This window comes from Tursiops truncatus, unplaced genomic scaffold (genome assembly GCF_011762595.2).
Source record: "Tursiops truncatus isolate mTurTru1 unplaced genomic scaffold, mTurTru1.mat.Y mat_scaffold_690_arrow_ctg1, whole genome shotgun sequence".
In the NCBI taxonomy this organism is placed as follows: domain Eukaryota; kingdom Metazoa; phylum Chordata; class Mammalia; order Artiodactyla; family Delphinidae; genus Tursiops; species Tursiops truncatus.
In genome coordinates this window covers 11,841-36,431 of record NW_022983377.1, presented here as the reverse complement: position 1 = coordinate 36,431, position 24,591 = coordinate 11,841, and the positions used below count along the sequence as shown (strand labels likewise).

General features: G+C 55.3%; 1 pseudogene and 1 gene segment (V, D, J or C); both read left to right on the top strand.

The window, feature by feature from the left end:
* Window positions 1-559: 559 nt before the first annotated feature.
* Window positions 560-13,774, top strand: LOC117310955 (immunoglobulin lambda-1 light chain-like; annotated as a pseudogene).
* A 2,599-nt stretch (window positions 13,775-16,373) lies between these two features.
* On the top strand, window positions 16,374-24,401 carry LOC117310956 (Ig gamma chain C region-like). The segment is given in 6 exon segments: window positions 16,374-16,458; window positions 16,619-16,931; window positions 19,909-20,231; window positions 21,694-21,795; window positions 23,205-23,528; window positions 24,274-24,401. Coding segments are annotated over 6 exon segments (1,275 nt in total).
* The last annotated feature ends 190 nt before the right edge of the window (window positions 24,402-24,591 follow it).

Here is a 24,591-nt window from a genome sequence, read left to right as displayed (position 1 = left end):
CATTTCTTTTAGCCCCTTGTCTGTTCCTGCCCCTGAGGCACGATGGGGACACTACAGCCCCAGGAGCTCACAGCCCAGGGCAGACACAGCACCGCAATGGCCTGGAACACTCCACGTGCTTTGTCAAACTGTGAATTTTATTCAGTCTTGGGCCCAGGAGCTGTGATGGGGGGAGAATCCTGTACAGTCTAAGCCTCTTAGTGTTGCCCGTGGAATGAGTTCAGAGAATACAGACCCACCTCTGAGCTCTCAGTGGCCAGGCCCGTCCAGGAGTGAGGCCAGGACTCAGACTGGGCTGGAGATGTCACCCCCAGACTATGGGACAGCAGGTGGAGGAGGATCCCCCGGGCCGAGGCGGGGTCTGCAGGGGCCACCCCTCCCTCTCTGCGTCCCTGGGGCTGAGCCCTTCTCTGAAACCACAGAGCTCCCCAGGCAGACCCCCTGGGCTCCGGCTGATTCGCACCCCCGGCAGCTCTCTCTCCAGCCAGGGGATAAGAGAGGCCTGGGAGGCGCCCTGCCCAGCCTAGGCCTCGGGGAGCAGACTCGGGGTGCCTCCACCATGGCCTGGACGCCCCTCCTCCCCGCCTCCTGGCTCACTGCACAGGTGCTGCCCCCAGGGTCCGCCTACCCCTGGCCCAGGGCTCGGGGACAGGCTTGGCCCTGACTCTGAGTTCAGCAGGGCACTGCCCGTGGGGACAGGAGACTCCTGGCCCTGCCGCAGGATGGGGGACTGGAGGGGCCGAAATCTCCCCACTGTGCTCACAGCTGTGTGTGAGCCCCGAGGGGCTGCACCTGCCAGAGAAAGTGAGGGGCGTTCTCATTTGTTCAGAGGCTCCATCCACCAGCCAGGCCCATGGGCCCCTGGGGCTGAGACTGACGGGAGGGGGCGCCCTCGGGGCCCAGAGAATCTTTGGAGTTTAGTCCAGGCCAGGCAGGTGGGGGTCTCTGGACATGCGTTCTTCACCTCCAGCCCACCTGTCCTTTTCTCTCCTGCAGGCATTGTGTCCTCCTATGAACTGACTCAGTCGCCCTCGGTGTCGGTGTCCCTGGGACAGACGGCCAGGATCACGTGTGGGGGGAACAACATTGGAAGTAAATATGTTCAACGGTACCAGCAGAAGCCGGGCCAGGCCCCTGTGCTGGCCATCTATGGTGATGGCAACCGTCCCTCGGGTATCCCTGACTGGATATCTGCCTCCAAATCGGGGAACATGGCCACCTTAACCATTAGCGGAGTCCGGGCTGAGGACGACACTGACTATTACCATCAGTCATATGACAGCAGTTATAATCCTCATGGTGACACAGGCAGATGGAGAAGTGAGATCCTAACCTCCCTGCCTGGCTGGGCGCTCACTCCACCAACCTCGGAGCAGCTGGAGGACAGGCCTGAGGCTCCGGTGTCCTCTGTGCTCTCAGGACCTCTGTTTATGCTGCTGAGAAATGGCGAGTGGGGATTCGGTCCTGAGTCATGGAGACTGTCGTCAGCACCCTTGAGCCAGAGGGTTCCCCTTGCCAGCTGTGTCCTAGGACAGCCGTGTCCCCTCTCCAGGCTCAGCTTCTCCACTGGCTTCTCTCAGGAGGGGGGGAAGATTCCAGATACAGGAAGGAAAGCTTCCGGCCCCTGGTGGCTGCTGGTGGCCCCTGACTCACGGAGCTCATTCTCGTCACTTGTGCCTGATCGTCCTGCACTGAGACCCAGGGCCTCCCCGCAACACCCTGAGGCGGGCCCTCAACACCATTGCCCACAACCCTCTAAGAACTGGGCTTCCCCACGATGCCTGTTCCTTTGTAATTTGACATCTGAAAATTGTCATCAGAAGATTGTAAAATGTTCACATCACTCCTTTACATATATTCATCAGAGTCTAAAAATCATCATGGTTTGATATCCACTGTCCTTAAAATTCTTCTATAACATCCATCTTTCCTTCTGCTTAGACTTGTTTCCATTCCACATCCCTTACTACATTTGGTCTGCTCATACATTTTCATACCTGGAAATCTCATTCATTATCCTATCATACATCTCTGTCATAATAATGTACATTCATTTAAAATTTTTGAATTTGTTTCATTTCCCGTGATCTTAAGTGCTAAAAGGTTTCTCCCACATTGTTATATCCTAATTATTAGCAGCAGAGTTTGATCAAAACAGCATAAACGCATTGACATTTTCATAAATGACTATTAACTAGTGTTGATTCGTGGATCCATCAATTAATATAATTTACCTCTAGAATGAAGTAAGTCCATCATCAAAGCTGTCCTGGCTTGCGTTTCTATATGAAACATGGAGAAACTTTGGTCCATCAATAGGAGTCTTGTAATACAGTGTCACTGCCTGATATGAACTCCTTCCTAGTTATATGCCAAAAATCGTTAGTGGTTGATGGTCAAAAATAGTTTCTCTAAATGATTTATCAGCTGACAGCTCCGTTTCATACTCTTGTAATTTTGTGGAAAGCAAAGGATTGGACGGCCACCACCCGACTTCAAGAGGACTCGTGTGAGAGGCAGTTCGATGCACCTCCAGACCCCTCAGGGATGAGGGCTCATTGCCTCATATACTGGGAGAGCCTGCAAGCCGGCTCCATCCCAGAGTCAGCTTCTCGGGGAACCACCCTCAGAGAGGTGTCACCCAGCCACTTGTCATTCATTTTCTCGGGGATAAACACCGAGAAGGCTTGAGCAGAACTTACTAGTTCAATGTATTGCTCCTTTACTTAAGAGGTCCCTTGTGTAAGAAGATATAAAGATTGGGGAAAATTTAAATATCATCTTAGTGCAGCTTTGCCAATATGATATCTTTTGAGAAAAATACTTGCATCTTATCATGTGTTTTGAGTATATGCTTCCTCCAAAACCTGAGGCTGACTTGAATCGTTCAATCTATGGAAGAGTCTGACCGAGTGATCTAATTTGCACAGCCAGTCCTCACTGCCAAATGTACTATTCGGACGATGTCCTGTTGGAAGCCTTCCCACTGTATTTGTCAATACAAGTAAACATGTTAGTGGGCATTTTGAGGAACATCATAAATCACTGAAAATTAAAAGATGTGTCTGGTGAGATCAACATTAAAATGATGTAAATCTTCTGCGTTCACTTATCTACATTTATAACTTTTTAAAAACAAGGTAAGTCACAAGGCTATTTGTCGTTATTTAATTAGCAACAGATACTATGGGACACCATGTGAGAAATAAATGTCAGAGTATTTAGTGGTTTGGCTTTTAGTAAGAATGAAGTAAGAATCGAATATAAATCACATTAGTCTTGTTAGCCATCAGGACGGAAGCATTTCCTATGAATGGAACAAGGATGTGAGAATGTTCCATTCTCTTGGACCACCCTCCCAGGGTCCCAAGAGGATTCACCGGCTGATAGTTGCTGGTGGAACAGTTAAAGGACCAATGGCTGCTACAAGCCACCACCTGCCAAAGTGGGGTCTCCTCGCCGTGGGAGTGTACCCGTCCCAGGTGTCAGTCCAAGCCTTTGGAAAGGACCTGGAAAACAGGTTCTGCCCTACGAATATAAACCCACCCGGTCAGGTGGGGCAGGACCTGCTGGGCTCTGGCCATGCCCACTCCAGCACAGGGAAGGGTTGGGCAGACCCTGCAAAAAGCAGTTCCTTGAGCTGGAGGTAACTGGTTTCTCCCAAGTTCCAGACACAGTCAAGACTAGAGTGAGATGAGTAAGACACCCTCCTTGTCTGAGAAATTTAAGGAAGTGCCCCAAAACTCAGTAATCAAGAAAAATAATATTTTGGGAATTCCCTGGAGGTCCAGTGGTTAAGACTCCATGCTTTCACTGATGAGGTCACGGGTTCAATCCCTGGCTGGGGAACTAAGATCCCATAAGCCCCATGGCACGGCCAAATTAAAAAAAAAAAAAAAAAGATAAATAATATTTAATGCAATATTTTTAAAAATTGAAATTAAAGCCCCCAAAATCCATATGAGTAAAGCACTGAAACAGTAAGTAAAGTGAGGATCTGACCATGCACCGGTGTGACTCACCTTAAGCACCCCCACCCCAGGACAAGCCGGGACTCCAGGAAGATGAAGAACAGAGTCTAGCCCCTGCACCCCTTCCTCCCCCTCACGGGAACCCCCCGCCCCCACCCTCAGGTCTCACGCCTCCCACGAGCCACATTTTCTGGCGTTGCCTCCCTTGACAGCTGGTTTCTGCTGCCCTGTACCGGGCCCTCCCCCTCGGGCTGCATCCCCGGTGGCTGGACTGGGAGAGTTAGAGGTTAAAGCATGGAAATTTTCCAAAGCCCCCAGTTCCAGGCCGGGTCCCACCACCACGTCCAAAAAGGCTGGTCCTCCCGGGTCTCCGGCTGGTACTGGTAAGTCCCAGGACACGGTCTTTACACCAAGTAGCTGTGTGTCTTAGGAAAGAAACTCTCCCTCTCTGTGCTTCAGTTTCTTCATCCGTAGAAGCTACCAGGTCGGTGAGTCTGTGACGTCTCCAGAAGCAGTAGGATTCTCTCCCCATTTGCTGCAGGTGGGGGCTGCACCCCCAGGATCGCCAGAGGAGCTGGGATCTTCAGGGTTCCCCGGGCACCCTTCAGAGGGGGCTCAGGAACCACAGAGCCAGATCCTGATTCCAGAAGCTTTGTCATATCTCCAGACGGACACTTTGTCCCCCTCTGCCTCAGACCCTCCAGGCCCCAAGAGTAAAACACTGAAGGTGTTAAGAGAAGGACCAACCGCTTAAGTTTTGGGGATGGTGGGGAGTGGGGAGCTGGGGAGACCTAGGCCTGGGAGAGAAGACTCCACTCTGACTATAGGCAGGTGTCTGGGGCCTGTGGGATGTAGAATGGGCAGGGGGCTGACCAGCAGGAGGCAGGGGGCGCCCCTGACACGGGAGCAGGGCAGAAGTGACTGGACATGACACACCCCTCCACTCCAGGGGAGATGGGTGGGGGCGGGGCACAGAGGAGCCAGGGACCCTGAGCAGGGGATCTGCTGAACAGGACAGCTGGACCCAGACCTCTCTGGCTCAGCCTGAATCCAGCCCCGGCCATTCTCGGTCCAGGGAGGGGGTGGGGACAAGTCTGGGCGGCCAGAGCTGCAGCTGCACCAGCTGGGAAGGCCCTGCCCATCCCCCGAGGGTCCCCAGCGTCCAGCCAGACCAGGATTTCCGATTGCAGCCACCACAGGAGGATGTGGTCTGCGGTGGCGGCTGCCCAGAGACCGTGGCAGGTACAGGGTGGAGGCTGGGGCACAACTGGAATCACCGAGTTCAGGGACAGCCCCTTTTTCTCCCCGAAATCTGGGGCTGTCCCCAGTGGGTGGGGGGGACAACAGCTTCTGGGCCCCGGGCAGTGGGTGAGTGTCACACCCACACAGGGGTGCGGGGAGGGAGCAGATTCAGCCTGGACCCTGGGGCAGGGGCAACGCAGCCCCCAAGGTGCAAGGGGCCCAGGTCCCAGGCTGGAGTGGGCCAAGCACCACAATGGGGAGAAGCTGGACTGAATCAGGGCCTCCCAGGGGCTCCCCCATATCCTGCATGATGGCTGGTAGGGCACCCACACCCTGTTACTGTTCAATGCCTGGCCCATGTCCAAGGCCAGGGATCTGTCTGTGTGTGCTGTATAGTCCAGCCCTCAGCACCCGGCCCGGCAGCCTGGGGTTCCCCCTAGCTGCTTTATGAGTTTGGTCAAACTGTGAGGTTTTGATCACCATCATCACCTTCCTTCCCTCCTTCCCCCATCACAACCATCATTATCAAGAGCTGTGGAGGGTCTGGGATTTGTTCCTGCCCGCAAGCTAAAAAGTGAGCCTGCCGCAGTTGCACAGATGCTGGCGGACACAAGATGCTGGGTTGGAGACAAAGGCCAGCATGTTACTCCCAGCAAGAGAGGCAGCCGGCATGTCAGCATCATCCTGCGCTGGTTCTCTGAACCCCACAGGGTGATGCAAAGGGGCCAGGAGACACCTGCACATCCACGCTGGGGACCCCAAATCTTTTCTGCCGGACAGTAAGCATGTTTTGCTCCAGAGGGAGATGCTATCTCTACCCTCCAGGGTCATTCATTACACAAACATACTCGAAAAGATGATCCAAAACAAAGGCAATCAGTTCCTTTGCTCATGAGACGTGCAGAAATACAGAGATCCGTGGACATTGTCTCCCAGGGACCCTCATCTATATGAAGAAAATGAAGTCCCAAGCTGTGTGCCTGTTAACGCATCCCATGGAACAGGCTGGACCGATTTTCACCCAATGTAGCAGGAAAGTTAAGGAGCATCGGCCTCAAAACGTGGGCCAGGGCTTCCCTGGTGGCGCAGTGGTTAAGAGTCCACCTGCCAATGCAGGGGACACGGGTTCGTGCCCCGGTCCGGGAAGATCCCACATGCCGCGGAGCGGATGGGCCCGTGAGCCATGGCCGCTGAGCCTGCGCGTCCGGAGCCTGTGCTCCGCAATGGCAGAGGCTGCAGCAGTGGGGGACCTGCGTACCGCAAAAAAAAAAAAATCACGGGCCAGACACCTCTGAAAGGGCCCTCCCAGGAAAGTCACTTTGGGGTCCATCCCTGGGAGGCCTCTTTCAGATTTGCTGAAACAGAAGATTGGGAGGGCTGCAGAGCTGGACTTAAGTTGACATAGATATTAGAGCTCCTGTGGCCAGAGAGCAACTGGAAAGCCAGAGGGTAGGTGCTGGCTGTGACAAGTGGGAACTTGCAACCTGCCACTTGGAGTTCTTCCTATACCCGGCAGCCTGACAGCACCAGGACCTAGAGGGAGGGGCATGCCCTGGAGCTGCGTGAGGGCCAGGCCTCTTGACGGTGTGGCATCAGGAAAGTACGGAAGCTGCTTGAACATCAATTTCTTCATCTTCAAACAGGGGAGAAAAAAAAAATCTCAGCTCAGCAGGGAGCCGGCCCGGTTGTCAGCACTGGATAGACAGCATCCCTCTCATCACTGGATTGTGTGTTATCTCCTGGGCTTCAAAACGGACCCCAGCCTAAGCAAACACGTGATCACACTGATCCTCAAGGCCTTCCTACGGCAAAGGAACTGCCCCTATTTTACAGATAAGGAAACTGAGGCCCAGAGGGAACCTCGGTCTGGTTGGTGTCAACATTCATGACTTGACGTTTCTCCTTGAACGACGGGTATAGAATCACTCCCGCAGGGCCCTTGCCTGGCTGAGAAGCTGAGTGAGGAGTTGACCAGGGACACTAGCCAGGCTTGGCCAAACCAACCAAGGAAGGGCGATCTTGACTGGCCGGAGTGAAGGCTGCAGGGACCAAGCCAGAGGGCTGGTCAGAAGAGAAGCCCCAGCCCACTGCACTCAGGCCTCACTGACTTATTCCACGGGAACTCGGCTGCCCTCCCCGGCCCCTCCAGGCCCCAGGGAGATGCTCCACAGCCCAGGGACGCAGTTGCAGAACAGGGAAGGAGAATAGGGCAGGTGTGCCCGACCCAGGGACCCGGGGGCGGGGCTGGTGGGCGGGCTTTGCTGTGAAGCCCTTGAGCCCTGGATCCTGACCACAGCAGAGCAGTTAGCAAAGGCCCCCCTGGGAGAGGCCCCAGGAGTAACAGCCATGGATCCTGAAGGGGGCCAGGTGCCGGGGGCAGGGACAGAAAAGGCCCATGCAGAGGACAGGGCCACGAGGGCCAGGATGCCCTGGGACGGCCACTGCCAACAAGGGGAACTGGGGGCACCTGCCGATCCCCCTCCAGGGAGCCCACACCAGCAGGTTGGCCAAGGCGCCTTTGACCCTGAGGGCACATGAGGCCCAGGTCAGGCCAGGTGGGCCCATGAACACCCCAGGGGTCAGAGCTCTGTCCCCAGGCAGCCCTGGCCTCTAATAGTACTGGGCCTGGCCATGGGCACCCATGGCCTGCTGCCCTTGATGGCAGCATGGCCCCCCACATGGAAGCCCCGGGAAATCTCCAGCCTCTGGAGACTGTGGGACAGGTAAGAGGCCGAGGGAGTTGTGGTACAGGGGGACTGGAGGTCCCTTTGACGGGGTGCAGGGGTGAATGACTATAGAAGAGAGCGGCAAGAAGGGAGAATCATCCGTAAAGAAGGGACCTGAGCAGACAGTGGCTTTATTTAAAGTGTTGACATTTTGTCTAGTGTGAATTTGTTTGTATTGATTTTTCTTCCTTAATACTATATTAAAGTATTATTTATCTCAATGACTGGATTTTTTTGGTGCCCCTTAAGTTTTGTGCCCAAGACTGGTGCCTCACTTGCCTCGCCCTGGACCTCTGAGCAGGGAGAAACAGGGCAGCAGGGACAGGACGTACCCAGAAGACACTAATCACTTTAGGGGCAGCAGCCCCACAAGGCAGGTCCTGCCATCATCCCCATCTTACAGACAGGGATAGAGGTCCAGAAAAGTGAGGCAACCTGCCCAGTTCACACAACACATGGGCACGGTCCCAGGACTGTGAAATCCCGGGACTGAACAGGCACCAGCATGTCCTGTGTTTTAAGAAAATGGTGCAAGAGAAGGGGCAGTTTACAAGGCGTCCAGAGAAGGAAGCAAGTGTTTGGCTTGGTGTCCCCCAAGGAGGCCAACTCCTCAACTAAATTCCTGAGTGTTTAACTGGGGCCAAGCCTGAACAAAGCGGGGTCATATCCAGGCATTGGGCAGACCCATGGGTCATTTTAGGAGCAGTAAGATGGGAGGGGGGATGCCCGAGCTGGTCTTACAGATCCAGGGTGTTGACACGTGACAGGGCGCTCCAGGCAGAGGGAATGGTGGGGGGTCCGAGGAGGAGAGTGAGGTGGCACAGGCCCGCAGGGAGCCTCCAGAGCCGGGGAGAGCGGGGTGCAGACTGCTGGGGTCTTGTACACCTCATCCTTTATCCTGGGGTCCAGGAGGAGTCACTGAAGGATTTAAGTGGGGAGCTGTCAGAGTCAGGTTAGTGTTTTGAAAAAATGGCTCCAGATCGGAGACCAGTGTGAGGCCAGATTAGAGGATGGAGAAGGGGCAGTGGAAAGGGGATGGGGATGGGGTGCTGGTCCATGGTGACCAGGTACCAATATCTCCTATGGAATTGGCAAGTGAATTTAAAGTGACATTATCATGATGGAGGAACGGGCACAGTCACGAACTGTCTATAAAAGACTAAAATGTACACCCTTTTTAGCAATATGCAGTGAGTCATAAAAGAAAGCGTATTTCTTTAAATTGTGTAATTCCACTTCTAGGAATTCATCCTGAGCAGAGGGTGGGGGAACAACCAAAGATGTAACCAAAGGTTTACAAGCAAGAAACTCAACATTATTAATGATGGGAGAAAACTGGAAATAACCTAGATATCCAGCAGAAAGCGTGTGACAAAATACAGCATGGAATATCCATCATAAGGAATCTTACACAAACCTCCAAAATTGTATTTCTGAAATTGGGTTTTTAAAGTATGTGTGCATTTTCAAAAGCCTGTCAGAAAATGTAGAAAAATGTCAATGGTGTGTCTCTGGCAGGTGGGATTTCATCTAGTTTCAATTTTTTACCTTATAATTTTCTGTAGTTATGAAAATGTTCACAAGAAGATATATTTCATTTTTATCTTCGAAAATAATTTTTAATACCAGAGTACTATGTGTTTTAAAAAAGATTAAGCACAGAAGTATATTAGCCTGCAACTAGCTTTTTCAACAGTCTGTTGAGATTTTCTGTATCAGCCCATATGAATCCCCATGTTCTCCACACAGCTTTGTAAGACTTCAAAGTTTGGATGAAGCAGCATGTCTTTAATGATTCCCCTGTTAATGAACATTTAGGTTGTTTCCACTTAAAAATGTAAATTACAAGAGATGCTACATGGAGACCCCCAACGTGTGTAGCTGTGTATCCATACTAAGTACACTGTGTATCTCCACGGGATAGATGCCTAAAAGTGGGATTGCTGGATCAGAGAGAACAGGCTTTGAAATTTTCGTAGGAGATGCCAGTGGTCCTCCCAAAAGTCTGTTCCAACTTACTCTCACCACAGTGAATGACAGTGCCTTTCCCTCTCCATTGTTGCCAATAATGTGACAGGGTGGATCTTTTTTTATTTTGCATGTCTGATGAGCAAAAATGAGAACAAATGTGTTTGTTTATTTGATCGTTGGTGAAACTTATTTTTCTTTCATATTTTTATTGACTGATTTTATTTCTTCTGTGAATTCACCAGTCATAATTTTGCCTGGTTTATTTTTCGTTCGTTTGGTTGTATTTTCTTAAAGATCCATAAGAAACTCTCCATCTATTTGGGATAGTAACCCTTATTAAGTATGTACATTGTAAATATTTTTCCCTGATCTGTTTTACACCTTTTGTTCGTGGGGTCTTTCACCATAAAACCTTTTTAATTTTTATATGTCAGATTGGTGGTTTTTCTTTACAGTGTCTGTGATCTGTGGCAAACATAGGGAAGGCATATTCATTTCTATTTTTTTCTATTTTATTCAGGTATTTTCATTGTTTTGGTGTTTGTTTTTACTTCACCTGGAGTTTATTTTGGGTAGGTGGGAATATAACCTTATATATTTTCCAAATGGAGAGCCAATCATCATATATTTGTTGAATACAAACATAGCTTTTATCCAATACTGAATTATGGATTTATCACATCCTCTCTGTGGTTCTGTTGATCTAATGATCAATTCCCACATCCTTTCCACCCTGTTTTAATTATTGTAGCTTTACAATGTGTTTCTGTACCTGGTAAAGAAGAACCCTGTCGTTATTATTCTCATTCAGATATTTGTGTCTCTTCTCCATCATTATTCTTACTGTTGGACTTCAGAATCGGTTCACTAATTTTCAAAAATTATTCTTTGATGTTGTGCTTGTAATTTCATGAAGTATATGGATTCATTTGAGGGGAACTGATGTCTTCGCTGTTGTGTCCATTAGTCAAGTTGTGTTATATTTTATCCATGCAAATCTTGCACATTTTCTGTTAAGTTATTCCTAGGACTTTTAATAGAATTTTTATTGAGGTTGTCAGTGTTTCCCAAATTTCATCTCCTCAATAGTTCCCTATTGCTCTTGTGTTCAATCATTTTGGTTAATTCTTGTATTAGTTCTAATAGTCCTTCAGCTGATTGTCTTGGGTTTGTTTTGTTTGTTTGTTGAAGTAAACTAGCCCATCATCTGCAAAGAACAATTTTATCTCATTTTTCCTAACACACTCTTTGCCCCACCTCGTCTCACTTCATGGGCTCGAATCTGTAGAATATTATGAATAATAAAAGTAAGAGTGGGAACCCTGACCTTTAAGATGGTTTTACCTTTAAATGTGAAGGTTGCTATAAGTTTTGGGAGATACTCTTTATCAAGTTGAGGATCTTTCCTTAGATAATTAACTTAATAAAAGGCTGGATATTTGCTTTATTTAACCAGAATAAGTGTTGAATTTATATTGCTGTTCTGTTAAATTTTGTTTCAAAAATCTTATGTGCACACCTTAAACACAACCATGACCAAATAGTTCCACCGCTCAATTAAAAAATTCTTCTCCCAATGCAAAGGGTTACTTTCTGATTTAGATAAACTGCATTGGGAGATACAGGGTGCTAAACAGGCTCCTCATCCTCCCACCATGACGCCCCCCACGCTACTGACCAGGGACCCCACCTCCTCCAGGAAAGGAAGGTCCCTGGGATGTGATGTGACACCCAGATGTCTCTCCTGCACCTCTCATGCTTGGGGAAGGATGGAGCCCCGCTTCCCAGGGCTAAAGTTGCTGGTGGGGTGGGGTTCCCCCTCAGCCTCCCCGAGGACAGACCAGCCCCCATGACAAGGAGGGTGGCCCTGGGGCCTCTGTGCAGCTGCAGGTGGGCCTGGGCAGGGGGTGGAGGGGGTGTCAGGAGGGTTTATGTTCAAGACTGTGTCACGGTGTGCTGCGTTCGGCGGAGGGACCAAGCTGACCGTCCTGGGTGAGTCTCCCCCTTCCCCTCCTCTTCGGGGTCCACGGTGAAATTTGGGCAGATTTTCTTGTCTTTTCCCTCCTGTCTGGGGCTGGAGTCTCACTCTCCGGAGCCTGTCACCTTCACCCTCTAGGCTGTCCATTGCCCCCAAGCCTGTCGTTCTTCACAGAACCTGGTGGGCATGGTGGGGACAGGCTAAGTGACCCTCCTGCCACCCCTCGCTCTTCCCATCCCGAGCCTTCCCTCCAGGCCCTTCTTCTCTGGATGCTGGGATGTCAGCTCCCTCCTCAGGGAGCCGAGCCCCGAGGTCTGAGGAGAAGGGAGGGGCTGAGGCCCAAGGAATGGGGGTCTCAGGCTGGGGCACTGGGTCCAGGGATGTGGGAAGGACACTGGAAAGAGCTGGACAGAGCATGGGTGTCATCCTGGGATCTTTCTGCTCAGGGACCCAAATGGGGGCTAGTGAGGGACCCCAGAGCCAGGGGCCTTGGAGAGTGGAGGAGGGAACAGTACACGGGGGAAGGGTAGACGAGTGTCCCGTTGAGAAGGTGACCTCAGGGTGCTAGGTCCCCATCCTCCACCCAGCAAGCAGGTCACCCCAGGCCGCACAGATCTCAGGACACTCGGGCCTTAAGGGTCACCGCACCCAGTTACACACTGGACGTGAGCCCCTAGCTCAGACGCCCAGCGTGGGGATTCCTGATAGGGACAGGTGACAGGAACTGACCCGGCCAGGCAGACAGATGTCCCAGGACAGACAGATCCCCAGCGGGACTTCACAGGTCAGGGGACCCCTCAGAGCAGACACAGCCCCAGGCTCAGAACGCAATGTTCACCCACATGGAAACTCTCATTTGCGGGACTCCCTGGACCCCAGCCCTGGGGCTGACGCTCCCTCCACCCTGGCAGCCCTGGAGGGGTCTCTGTGGTCTCTGTGGCAGCCCTAGAGGGTTGGGGGCTGCGAGGCTGGTGTTAGGGGGACTGTGGGCAACAAAGCCCCCCGCAAAAGGGAAGAGAGCCTGAACGGGGACAGACAGACGACCTGTATGAGGACACCAGACGAGAACCAGGGGAAGATCTCAGACAGATAAATGCCCAGGACAGACAGACACCCAGGAAAGAGGGGACCTCAGGGTGGACGCCAGGCAACACCAGGGAGCAGAGGGTAGGATGTTTTATGGGACGTGGGAGCCTGAGGAAGAGATGGAGACTTGCAAGGGAGCCCCGAACTCCCAGGAGTCGGGCACTGAGGATCCCCTGACAGAAGGTGAGCGACCCCAGCCATGGCTGCCTGACCTCAGGGGAGCAAGGGCCCGCCTGGGATCCATGCACTGGACTTCGGGCACCTGTGCCCGCTTCTCCTGAGGTCAGGGGCTCCCGCGATGGACGCTGCCCCAGTGACCTCCCGTCTCTCCCTCACTTTGCAGGTCAGCCCAAGTCCTCGCCCTCAGTCACTCTGTTCGCGCCCTCCAAAGAGGAGCTCGACGCCAACAAGGCCACCCTGGTGTGTCTCATCAATGACTTCTACCCGGGCAGCGTGACGGTGACCTGGAAGTCAGGCAGCACCACCATCACCAAGGGCGTGGAGACCAGCCAGCCCTCGAAACAGAGCAACAGCAAGTACGCGGCCAGCAGCTACCTGGCCCTGACGGCCAGCGAGTGGAAATCTTATGAGAACGGGGTCAGCTGCCATGTCACGCACGATGGGAAAACCGTGGAGAAGACAGTGTCGCCCTCCGAGTGCTCTTAGGTCCTGGTCCTCACATCCTCAGGGGACTGGAGCCACAGGACCCCTGGAGGGTCTACCCACCCACCCTGGTCCCCCCAGCCCTTCCTCCTGCACCCAATCAACTCTCAATAAAATGTCCTCATTGTCATTCAGAACTCGTGCTCTGCTCGTTTTTCTTTCTGCATTTGGTGTCCTGAACTCAACCATCCTCAAAGGGGAACAAAATCCTCTTATCCTTTAAGAAATCAAGATAGAGGATGGAGTCTTGGGACTCTTGTGAGGAATGGTTTCACTGTCACCCAGGACCCCCCCGCCCCCAGAGAACATTCGAGAACAGGAAATTGGGTCGCTGCAGGAATGGAAGTCTGTCCACCCTCCCTACCCTCCTCCATGTTTCCTCCTCCGTGTGGACCACCTCCACATCTGATTGTCCCGGTCACAGTGTTTGGTTGCCAGGGCCCCAGGACAATACCTCAGCTCCCTTCCCTGGAATCCTCAGCACCACATTCTGGATTGTGTAGCCCTCAGGAGTCCGTCGGTTCTGTAGATGATGACCCACCGATTCCATGTGTCCTTTTGCTCAAAACCCACCCTGGTAATTCCGCATGACCTCGTCCTAGAGTTCCCACGCCCCTCATGGCACCTCCTGCTCGCACCTCCCTAGGGAAACAGCCCTGTGCCCCTCCCCAGGCCTTCCGGTCACACTCTGCACAGGACCCACAGTCCCTGACCCTGGTCACTCATCGCACACTCCCTCTAGACAGTCCTCCTCCCACTTGTGTCAGGAGGGTCCCGGCTGCCTTCAAGGCTCCTGGGACGAGGCCAGCTCTGCTCTCACCAATCTCTCGGTGGCCAGCCCACCACCTACCCACCACAAATGCCAGTGAAAACCATGTGAGTGGTCGATGGGGCCATGAGTCTAACGTCAAGTTTCGGTCTAGGACGGTGCCGTGGACTTGACTGTGTACTGATTCACCATCTTAGATCTGGAATGAGATCTCAGATCAGTGAGATTATTGCTGTAGGAGCTACACAGGACAGGGACCCGAGTGGTTAGAAAGGCAGACACACACACAGACACACACGCACATGCGCGCACACCGGCACACACCGAGTTACTGCAAACTTGGCCGTGTTGGACCTGCCTCTAGGGCACTGGAGCCTCCAGAATCCCTGTGGCCTCGCTCTGCAGAGAGCACAGCTCCATCCCCTCAGGGTGCTAAACAGGCTCCTCACCCTCCCACCATGACGTCCCCCCACGCTACTGACCAGGGGACCCCACCTCCTCCAGGAAAGGAAGGCCCCTGGGATGTGATGTGACGCCCAGATGTCTCTCCTGCACCTCCCATGCCTGGGGAAGGATGGAGCCCCGCTTCCCAGGGCTGAAGTTGCTGGTGGGGTGGGGTCCCCCCTCATCCTCCCCGAGGACAGACCAGCCCCATGACAAGGAGGGTGGCCCTGGGGCCTCTGTGCAGCTGCAGGTGGGCCTGGGCAGGGGGTGGAGGGGGTGTCAGGAGGGTTTATGTTCGAGGCTGTGTCACTGTGTTATCCGTTCGGCGGAGGGACCAAGCTGACCGTCCTGGGTGAGTCTCCCCCTTCCCCTCCTCTTCGGGGTCCACGGTGAAATTTGGGCAGATTTTCTTGTCTTTTCCCTCCTGTCTGGGGCTGGAGTCTCACTCTCCGGAGCCTGTCACCTTCACCCTCTAGGCTGTCCATTGCCCCCAAGCCTGTCATTCTTCACAGAACCTGGTGGGCATGGTGGGGACAGGCTAAGTGACCCTCCTGCCACCCCTCGCTCTTCCCATCCCGAGCCTTCCCTCCAGGCCCTTCTTCTCTGGATGCTGGGATGTCAGCTCCCTCCTCAGGGAGCCGACCCCAAGGTCTGAGGAGAAGGAGGGGCTGAGGCCCAAGGAATGGGGGTCTCAGGCTGGGCACTGGGTCCAGGGATGTGGGAAGGACACTGGAAAGAGCTGGACAGAGCATGGGTGTCATCCTGGGATCTTTCTGCTCAGGGACCCAAATGGGGGCTAGTGAGGGACCCCAGAGCCAGGGGCCTTGGAGAGTGGAGGAGGGAACAGTACACGGGGGAAGGGTAGACGAGTGTCCCGTTGAGAAGGTGACCTCAGGGTGCTAGGTCCCATCCTCCACCCAGCAAGCAGGTCACCCCAGGCCGCACAGATCTCAGGACACTCGGGCCTTAAGGGTCACCGCACCCAGTTACACACTGGACGTGAGCCCCTAGCTCAGACGCCCAGCGTGGGGACTCCTCATAGGGACAGATGACAGGAACTGACCTGGTCAGGCAGACAGATGTCCCAGGACAGACAAATCCCCAGCGGGACTTCACAGGTCAGGGGACCCCTCAGAGCAGACACAACCCCAGGCTCAGAACACAACGTTCACCCACATGGAAACTCTCATTTGCGGGACTCCCTGGACCCCAGCCCTGGGGCTGACGCTCCCTCCACCCTGGCAGCCCTGGAGGGGTCTCTGTGGTCTCTGTGGCAGCCCTAGAGGGTTGGGGGCTGCGAGGCTGGTGTTAGGGGGACTGTGGGCAACAAAGCCCCCCGCAAAAGGGAAGAGATCCTGTATGGGGGACAGACAGACGACCTGTATGAGGACACCAGACGAGAACCAGGGGCAGATCTCAGACAGACAAATGCCCAGGACAGACAGACACCCAGTGGAAAGAGGGGACCTCAGGGTGGACGGCAGGCAGCACCAGGGAGCAGAGGGTGGGATGTGGTTTATGGGATGTGGGAGCCTGAGGAAGAGATGGAGACTTGCAAGGGAGCCCCGAACTCCCAGGAGTCGGGCACTGAGGATCCCCCGACAGAAGGTGAGCGACCCCAGCCATGGCTGCCTGACCTCAGGGGAGCAAGGGCCCGCCTGGGATCCATGCACTGGACTTCGGGCACCTGTGCCCGCTTCTCCTGAGGTCAGGGGCTCCCGCGATGGACGCTGCCCCAGTGACCTCCCGTCTCTCCCTCACTTTGCAGGTCAGCCCAAGTCCTCGCCCTCAGTCACTCTGTTCGCGCCCTCCAAAGAGGAGCTCGACGCCAACAAGGCCACCCTGGTGTGTCTCATCAATGACTTCTACCCGGGCAGCGTGACGGTGACCTGGAAGTCAGGCAGCACCACCATCACCAAGGGCGTGGAGACCAGCCAGCCCTCGAAACAGAGCAACAGCAAGTACGCGGCCAGCAGCTACCTGGCCCTGACGGCCAGCGAGTGGAAATCTTATGAGAAGGGGGTCAGCTGCCATGTCACGCACGATGGGAAAACCGTGGAGAAGACAGTGTCGCCCTCCGAGTGCTCTTAGGTCCTGGTCCTCACATCCTCAGGGGACTGGAGCCACAGGACCCCTGGAGGGTCTACCCACCCACCCTGGTCCCCCCAGCCCTTCCTCCTGCACCCAATCAACTCTCAATAAAATGTCCTCATTGTCATTCAGAACTCGTGCTCTGCTGTTTTCTTTCTGCATTTGGTGTCCTGAACCTCAACCATCCTCAAAGGGGAACAAAATCCTCTTATCCTTTTAAGAAATCAAGATAGAGGATGGAGTCTTGGGACTCTTGTGAGGAATGGTTTTCACTGTCACCCAGGACCCCCCCGCCCCCCAGAGAACATTCGAGAACAGGAAATTGGGTCACTGCAGGAATGGAAGTCTGTCCACCCTCCCTACCCTCCTCCATGTTTCCTCCTCCGTGTGGACCACCTCCACATCTGATTGTCCCGGTCACAGTGTTTGGTTGCCAGGGTCCCCAGGACAATACCTCAGCTCCCTTCCCTGGAATCCTCAGCACCACATTCTGGATTGTGTAGCCCTCAGGAGTCCGTCGGCTCCGTAGATGATGACCCACCGATTCCACGTGTCCTTTTGCTCAAAACCCACCCCGGTAATTCCGCATGACCTCGTCCTAGAGTTCCCACGCCCTCATGGCACCTCCTGCTCGCACCTCCCTAGGGAAACAGGCCCTGTGCCCCTCCCCCAGGCCTTCCGGTCACACTCTGCACAGGACCCACAGTCCCTGACCCTGGTCACTCATCCCACACTCCCTCTAGACAGTCCTCCTCCCACTTGTGTCAGGAGGGTCCCGACTGCCTTCAAGGCTCCTGGGACGAGGCCAGCTCTGCTCTCACCATCTCTCGGTGGCCAGCCCACCACCTACCCACCACAAATGCCCAGTGAAACCATGTGAGTGGTCGATGGGGCCATGAGTCTAACGTCAAGTTTTCGGTCTAGGACGGTGCCGTGGACTTGACTGTGTACTGATTCACCATCTTAGATCTGGAATGAGATCTCAGATCAGTGAGATTATTGCTTATAGGAGCTACACAGGACAGGGACCCGAGTGGTTAGAAGGCAGGACCACACACGCACATGCGTGCACACCGGCACACACATGAGTTACTGCAAACTTGGCCGTGTTGGACCTGCCTCTAGGGCACTGGAGCCTCCAGAATCCCTGTGGCCTCGCTCTGCAGAGAGCACAGCTCCATCCCCTCAGGGTACTAAACAGGCTCCTCACCCTCCCACCATGACCGCCCCCCACGCTACTGACCAGGGGACCCCACCTCCTCCAGAAAGGAAGGCCCTGGATGTGATGTGACACCCAGATGTCTCTCCTGCACCTCCCATGCCTGGGAAGGATGGAGCCCCGCTTCCCAGGGCTGAAGTTGCTGGTGGGGTGGGATCCCCTCTCATCCTCCCCGAGGATAGACCAGCACCCATGAAAAGGAAGGTGGCCCTGGGGCCTCTGTGCAGCTGCAGGTGGGCCTGGGCAGGGGGTGGAGGGGGTGTCAGGAGGGTTTATGTTCGAGGCTGTGTCACTGTGTTATGTGCTCGGCGGAGGGACCAAGCTGACCGTCCTGGGTGAGTCTCCCCTTCCCCTCCTCTTCAGGTCCACAGTGAAATTTGGGCAGATTTTCTTTTCTTTTCCCTCCTGTCTGGGGCTGGGGTCTCACTCTCTGGAACCTGTCACCTTCACCTTTCTAGGCTGTCCTTCACCCCAAGCCTGTCGTTCTTCACAGAACCTGGTGGGCATGGTGGGGACGGGCTAAGTGACCCTCCTGCCACCCCTCGCTCTTCCCATCCCGAGCCTTCCCTCCAGGCCCTTCTTCTCTGGATGCTGGGATGTCAGCTCCCTCCTCAGGGTGCCCAACCCCAGGGTCTGAGGAGAAGGGAGGGACTGAGGCCAAGGAATGGGGGGTCTCAGGCTGGGGCACTGGGTCCAGGGATGTGGGAAGGACACTGGAAAGAGGTGGACAGAGCATGGGTGTCATCCTGGGATCTTTCTGCTCAGGGACCCAAATCGGGGCTAGTGAGGGACCCCAGAGCCAGGGGCCTTGGAGGAGTGGTGGAGGGAACAGTACATGGGGGAAGGGTAGACGAGTGTCCCGTTGAGAAGGTGGCCTCAGGGGCTAGGTCCCCATCCTCCTCCCAGCAAGCAGGACACCCCAGGCCGCACAGATCTCAGGACACTTCGGGCCTTAAGGGTCACCGCACCCAGTTACACACTGGACGTGAGCCGCTGACTCAGATGCCCAGCGTGGGGACTCCTCATAGAGGACAGGTGACAGGAAACTGACCCGGCCAGGCAGACAGATGTCCCAGGACAGACAGATCCCCAGCGGGACTACACAGGTCAGGGGACCCCTCAGAGCAGACACCAACCCCAGGCTCAGAACAGAACGTTCACCCACATGGAAACTCTCATTTGCGGGACTCCTGGACCCCAGCTCTGGGGCTGACGCTCCTCCACCCTGGCAGCCCTGGAGGGGTCTCTGTGGTCTCTGTGGCAGCCCTAGAGGGTTGGGGACTGCGAGGCTGGTGTTAGGGGACTGTGGGCAACAAAGCCCCCCGCAAAAGGGAAGAGAGCCTGAACGGGGGACAGACAGACGACCTGTATGAGGACACCAGACGAGAACCAGGGGCAGATCTCAGACAGACAGATGCCCAGGACAGACAGAGGAAAGAGGGGACCTCAGGGTGGACGCCAGGCAGCACCAGGGAGCAGAGGGTGGGATGTGGTTTATGGGACGTGGGAGCCTGAGGAAGAGATGGAGACTTGCCAGGGAGCCCCGAACTCCCAGGAGTCGGGCACTGAGGATCCCCCGACAGAAGGTGAGCGACCCCAGCCCATGGCTGCCTGACCTCAGGGGAGCAAGGGCCCGCCTGGGATCCATGCACTGGACTTTGGGCACCCTGTGCCCGCCTCTCCTGAGGTCAGGGGCTCCCGCGATGGACGCTGCCCCAGTGACCTCCCGTCTCTCCCTGACTTTGCAGGTCAGCCAAGTCCCCGCCCTCAGTCACTCTGTTCGCGCCCTCCAATGAGGAGCTCAAGGCCAACAAGGCCACCCTGGTGTGTCTCATCAATGACTTCTACCCGGGCAGCGTGACGGTGGTCTGGAAGTCAGGCAGCACCACCATCACCAAGGGCGTGGAGACCAGCCAGCCCTCGAAACAGAGCAACAGCAAGTACGCGGCCAGCAGCTACCTGGCCCTGACGGCCAGCGAGTGGAAATCTTATGAGAAGGGGGTCAGCTGCCAGGTCACGCACGATGGGAAAACCGTGGAGAAGACAGTGTCGGCCCTCCGAGTGCTCTTAGGTCCTGGTCCTCACATCCTCAGGGGACTGGAGCCACAGGACCCCTGGAGGGTCTACCCACCCACCCTGGTCCCCCCAGCCCTTCCTCCTGCACCCAATCAACTCTCAATAAAATGTCCTCATTGTCATTCAGAACTCGTGCTCTGCTCGTTTTCTTTCTGCATTGGTGTCCTGAACTCAACCATCCTCAAAGGGGAACAAAATCCTCTTATCCTTTTAAGAAATCAAGATAGAGGATGGAGTCTTGGGACTCTTGTGAGGAATGGTTTCACTGTCACGCAGGACCCCCCCGCCCCCAGAGAACATTCGAGAACAGGGAATTGGGTCGCTGCAGGAATGGAAGTCTGTCCACCCTCCCCTACCCTCCTCCATGTTTCCTCCTCCGTGTGGACCACCTCCACATCTGATTGTCCCGGTCACAGTGTTTGGTTGCCAGGGCCCCCAGGACAATACCTCAGCTCCCTTCCCTGGAATCCTCAGCACCACATTCTGGATTGTGTCGCCCTCAGGAGTCCGTCGGCTCCGTAGATGATGACCCACCGATTCCACGTGTCCTTTTGCTCAAAACCCACCCCGGTAATTCCGCATGACCTCGTCCTAGAGTTCCCACCCCCCTCATGGCACCTCCTGCTCGCACCTCCCTAGGGAAACAGCCCTGTGCCCCTCCCCCAGGCCTTCCGGTCACACTCTGCACAGGACCCACAGTCCCTGACCCTGGTCACTCATCCACACACTCCCTCTAGATAGTCCTCCTCCCACTTGTGTCAGGAGGGTCCCGACTGCCTTCAAGGCTCCTGGGACGAGGCCAGCTCTGTTCTCACCAATCTCTCGGTGGCCAGCCCACCACCTACCCACCACAAATGCCAGTGAAAACCATGTGAGTGGTCGATGGGGCCATGAGTCTAACGTCAAGTTTCGGTCTAGGTCGGTGCCGTGGACTTGACTGTGTACTGATTCACCATCTTAGATCTGGAATGAGATCTCAGATCAGTGAGATTATTGCTGTAGGAGCTACACAGGACAGGGACCCGAGTGGTTAGAAAGGCAGACACACACACAGACACACACGCACATGCACGCACACCGGCACACACACGAGTTACTGCAAACTTGACCGTGTTGGACCTGCCTCTAGGGCACTGGAGCCTCCAGAATCCTGTGGCCTCACTCTGCAGAGAGCACAGCTCCATCCCCTCAGGGTGCTAAACAGGCTCCTCACCCTCCCACCATGACGCCCCCCACACTACTGACCAGGGGACCCCACCTCCTCCAGGAAAGGAAGGTCCCTGGATGTGATGTGACACCCAGATGTCTCTCCTGCACCTCCCATGCCTGGGGAAGGATGGAGCCCCGCTTCCCAGGGCTGAAGTTGCTGGTGGGGTGAGGTCCCCCCTCATCCTCCCCGAGGACAGACCAGCCCCCATGACAAGGAGGGTGGCCCTGGGGCCTCTGTGCAGCTGCAGGTGGGCCTGGGCAGGGGGTGGAGGGGGTGTCAGGAGGGTTTATGTTCGAGGCTGTGTCACTGTGTTTTCCGTTCGGCGGAGGGACCAAGCTGACCGTCCTGGGTGAGTCTCCCCCTTCCCCTCCTCTTCGGGGTCCACGGTGAAATTTGGGCAGATTTTCTTGTCTTTTCCCTCCTGTCTGGGGCTGGAGTCTCACTCTCCGGAGCCTGTCACCTTCACCCTCTAGGCTGTCCATTGCCACCAAGCCTGTCATTCTTTCACAGAACCTGGTGGGCATGGTAGGGACAGGCTCAGTGACCTTCCTGCCACCCCTCGCTCTTCCCATCCCGAGCCTTCCCTCCAGGCCCTTCTTCTCTGGATGCTGGGATGTCAGCTCCCTCCTCAGGGTGCCCAACCCCAGGGTCTGAGGAGAAGGGAGGGACTGAGGCCCAAGGAATGGGGGTCTCAGGCTGGGGCACTGGGTCCAGGGATGTGGGAAGGACACTGGAAAGAGCTGGACAGAGCATGGGTGTCATCCTGGGATCTTTCTGCTCAGGGACCCAAATGGGGGCTAGTGAGGGACCCCAGAGCCAGGGGCCTTGGAGAGTGGAGGAGGGAACAGTACACGGGGGAAGGGTAGACGAGTGTCCCGTTGAGAAGGTGGCCTCAGGGTGCTAGGTCCCCATCCTCCTCCCAGCAAGCAGGTCACCCCAGGCCGCACAGATCTCAGGACACTCGGGCCTTAAGGGTCACCGCACCCAGTTACACACTGGACGTGAGCCCCTAGCTCAGACGCCCAGCGTGGGGACTCCTCATAGGGACAGGTGACAGGAACTGACCTGGCCAGGCAGACAGATGTCCCAGGACAGACAGATCCCCAGCGGGACTTCACAGGTCAGGGGACCCCTCAGAGCAGACACAGCCCCAGGCTCAGAACGCAACGTTCACCCACATGGAAACTCTCATTTGTGGGACTCCCTGGACCCAGCCCTGGGGCTGATGCTCCCTCCACCCTGGCAGCCCTGGAGGGGTCTCTGTGGTGTCTGTGGCAGCCCTAGAGGGTTGGGAGCTGCGAGGCTGGTGTTAGGGGGACTGTGGGCAACAACCCCCCCCCCCCTGAAAGGGAAGAGAGCCTGAATGGGGACAGACAGACGACCTGTATGAGGACACCAGACGAGAACCAGGGGCAGATCTCAGACAGACAGATGCCAGGACAGACAGAGGAAAGAGGGGACCTCAGGGTGGACGCCAGGCAGCACCAGGGAGCAGAGGGTGGGATGTGGTTTATGGGACGTGGGAGCCTGAGGAAGAGATGGAGACTGCCAGGAGCCCCGAACTCCCAGGAGTCAGGCAACTGAGGATCCCCCGACAGAAGGTGAGCGACCCCAACCATGGCTGCCTGACCTCAGGGGAGCAAGGGCCCGCCTGGGATCCATGCGCTGGACTTTGGCACCTGTGCCCGCTTCTCCTGAGGTTAGGGGCTCCCGCAATGGACGCTGCCCAGTGACCTCCCGTCTCTCCCTCACTTGCAGGTCAGCCCAAGTCCTCGCCCTCAGTCACGCTGTTCGCGCCCTCCACTGAGGAGCTCAGTGCCAACAAGGCCACCCTGGTGTGTCTCATCAATGACTTCTACCCGGGCAGCGTGACGGTGGCCTGGAAGTCAGGCAGCACCACCATCACCAAGGGCGTGGAGACCAGCCAGCCCTCGAAACAGAGCAACAGCAAGTACGCGGCCAGCAGCTACCTGGCCCTGACGGCCAGCGAGTGGAAATCTTATGAGAAGGGGGTCAGCTGCCAGGTCACGCACGATGGGAAAACCGTGGAGAAGACAGTGTCGGCCTCCGAGTTGCTCTTAGGTCCTGGTCCTCACATCCTCAGGGGACTGGAGCCACAGGACCCTGGAGGGTCTACCCACCCACCCTGGTCCCCCCAGCCCTTCCTCCTTGCACCCAATCAACTCTCAATAAAATGTCCTCATTGTCATTCAGAACTCGTGCTCTGCTCGTTTTTCTTTCTGCATTGGTGTCCTGAACTCAACCATCCTCAAAGGGGAAACAAATCCTCTTATCCTTTAAGAAATCAAGATAGGGGATGGAGTCTTGGGACTCTTGTGAGGAATGGTTTCACTGTCACCCAGGACCCCCCCCCGCCCCCCAGAGAACATTCGAGAACAGGAATTGGGTCGCTGCAGGAATGGAAGTCTGTCCACCCTCCCTACCCCTCTTCCATGTTTCCTCCTCCGTGTGGACCACCTCCACATCTGATTGTCCCGGTCACACAGTGTTTGGTTGCCAGGGCCCCCAGGACAATACCTCAGCTCCCTTCCCTGGAATCCTCAGCGCCACATTCTGGATTGTGTAGCCCTCAGGAGTCCGTCGGTTCTGTAGATGATGACCCACCGATTCCACGTGTCCTTTTGCTCAAAACCCACCCCGGTAATTCCGCGTGACCTCGTCCTAGAGTTCCCACACCCCTCATGGCACCTCCTGCTCGCACCTCCCTAGGGAAACAGCCCTGTGCCCCTCCCCCAGGCCTTCCGGTCACACTCTGCACAGGAACCACAGTCCCTGACCCTGGTCACTCATCGCACACTCCCTCTAGACAGTCCTCCTCCCACTTGTGTCAGGAGGGTCCCGACTGCCTTCAAGGCTCCTGGGGACGAGGCCAGCTCTGCTCTCACCAATCTCTCGGTGGCCAGCCCACCACCTACCCACCACAAATGCCAGTGAAAACCATGTGAGTGGTCGATGGGGCCATGAGTCTAACGTCAAGTTTCGGTCTAGGTCGGTGCCGTGGACTTGACTGTGTACTGATTCACCATCTTAGATCTGGAATGAGATCTCAGATCAGTGAGATTATTGCTGTAGGAGCTACACAGGACAGGGACCCGAGTGGTTAGAAAGGCAGACACACACACAG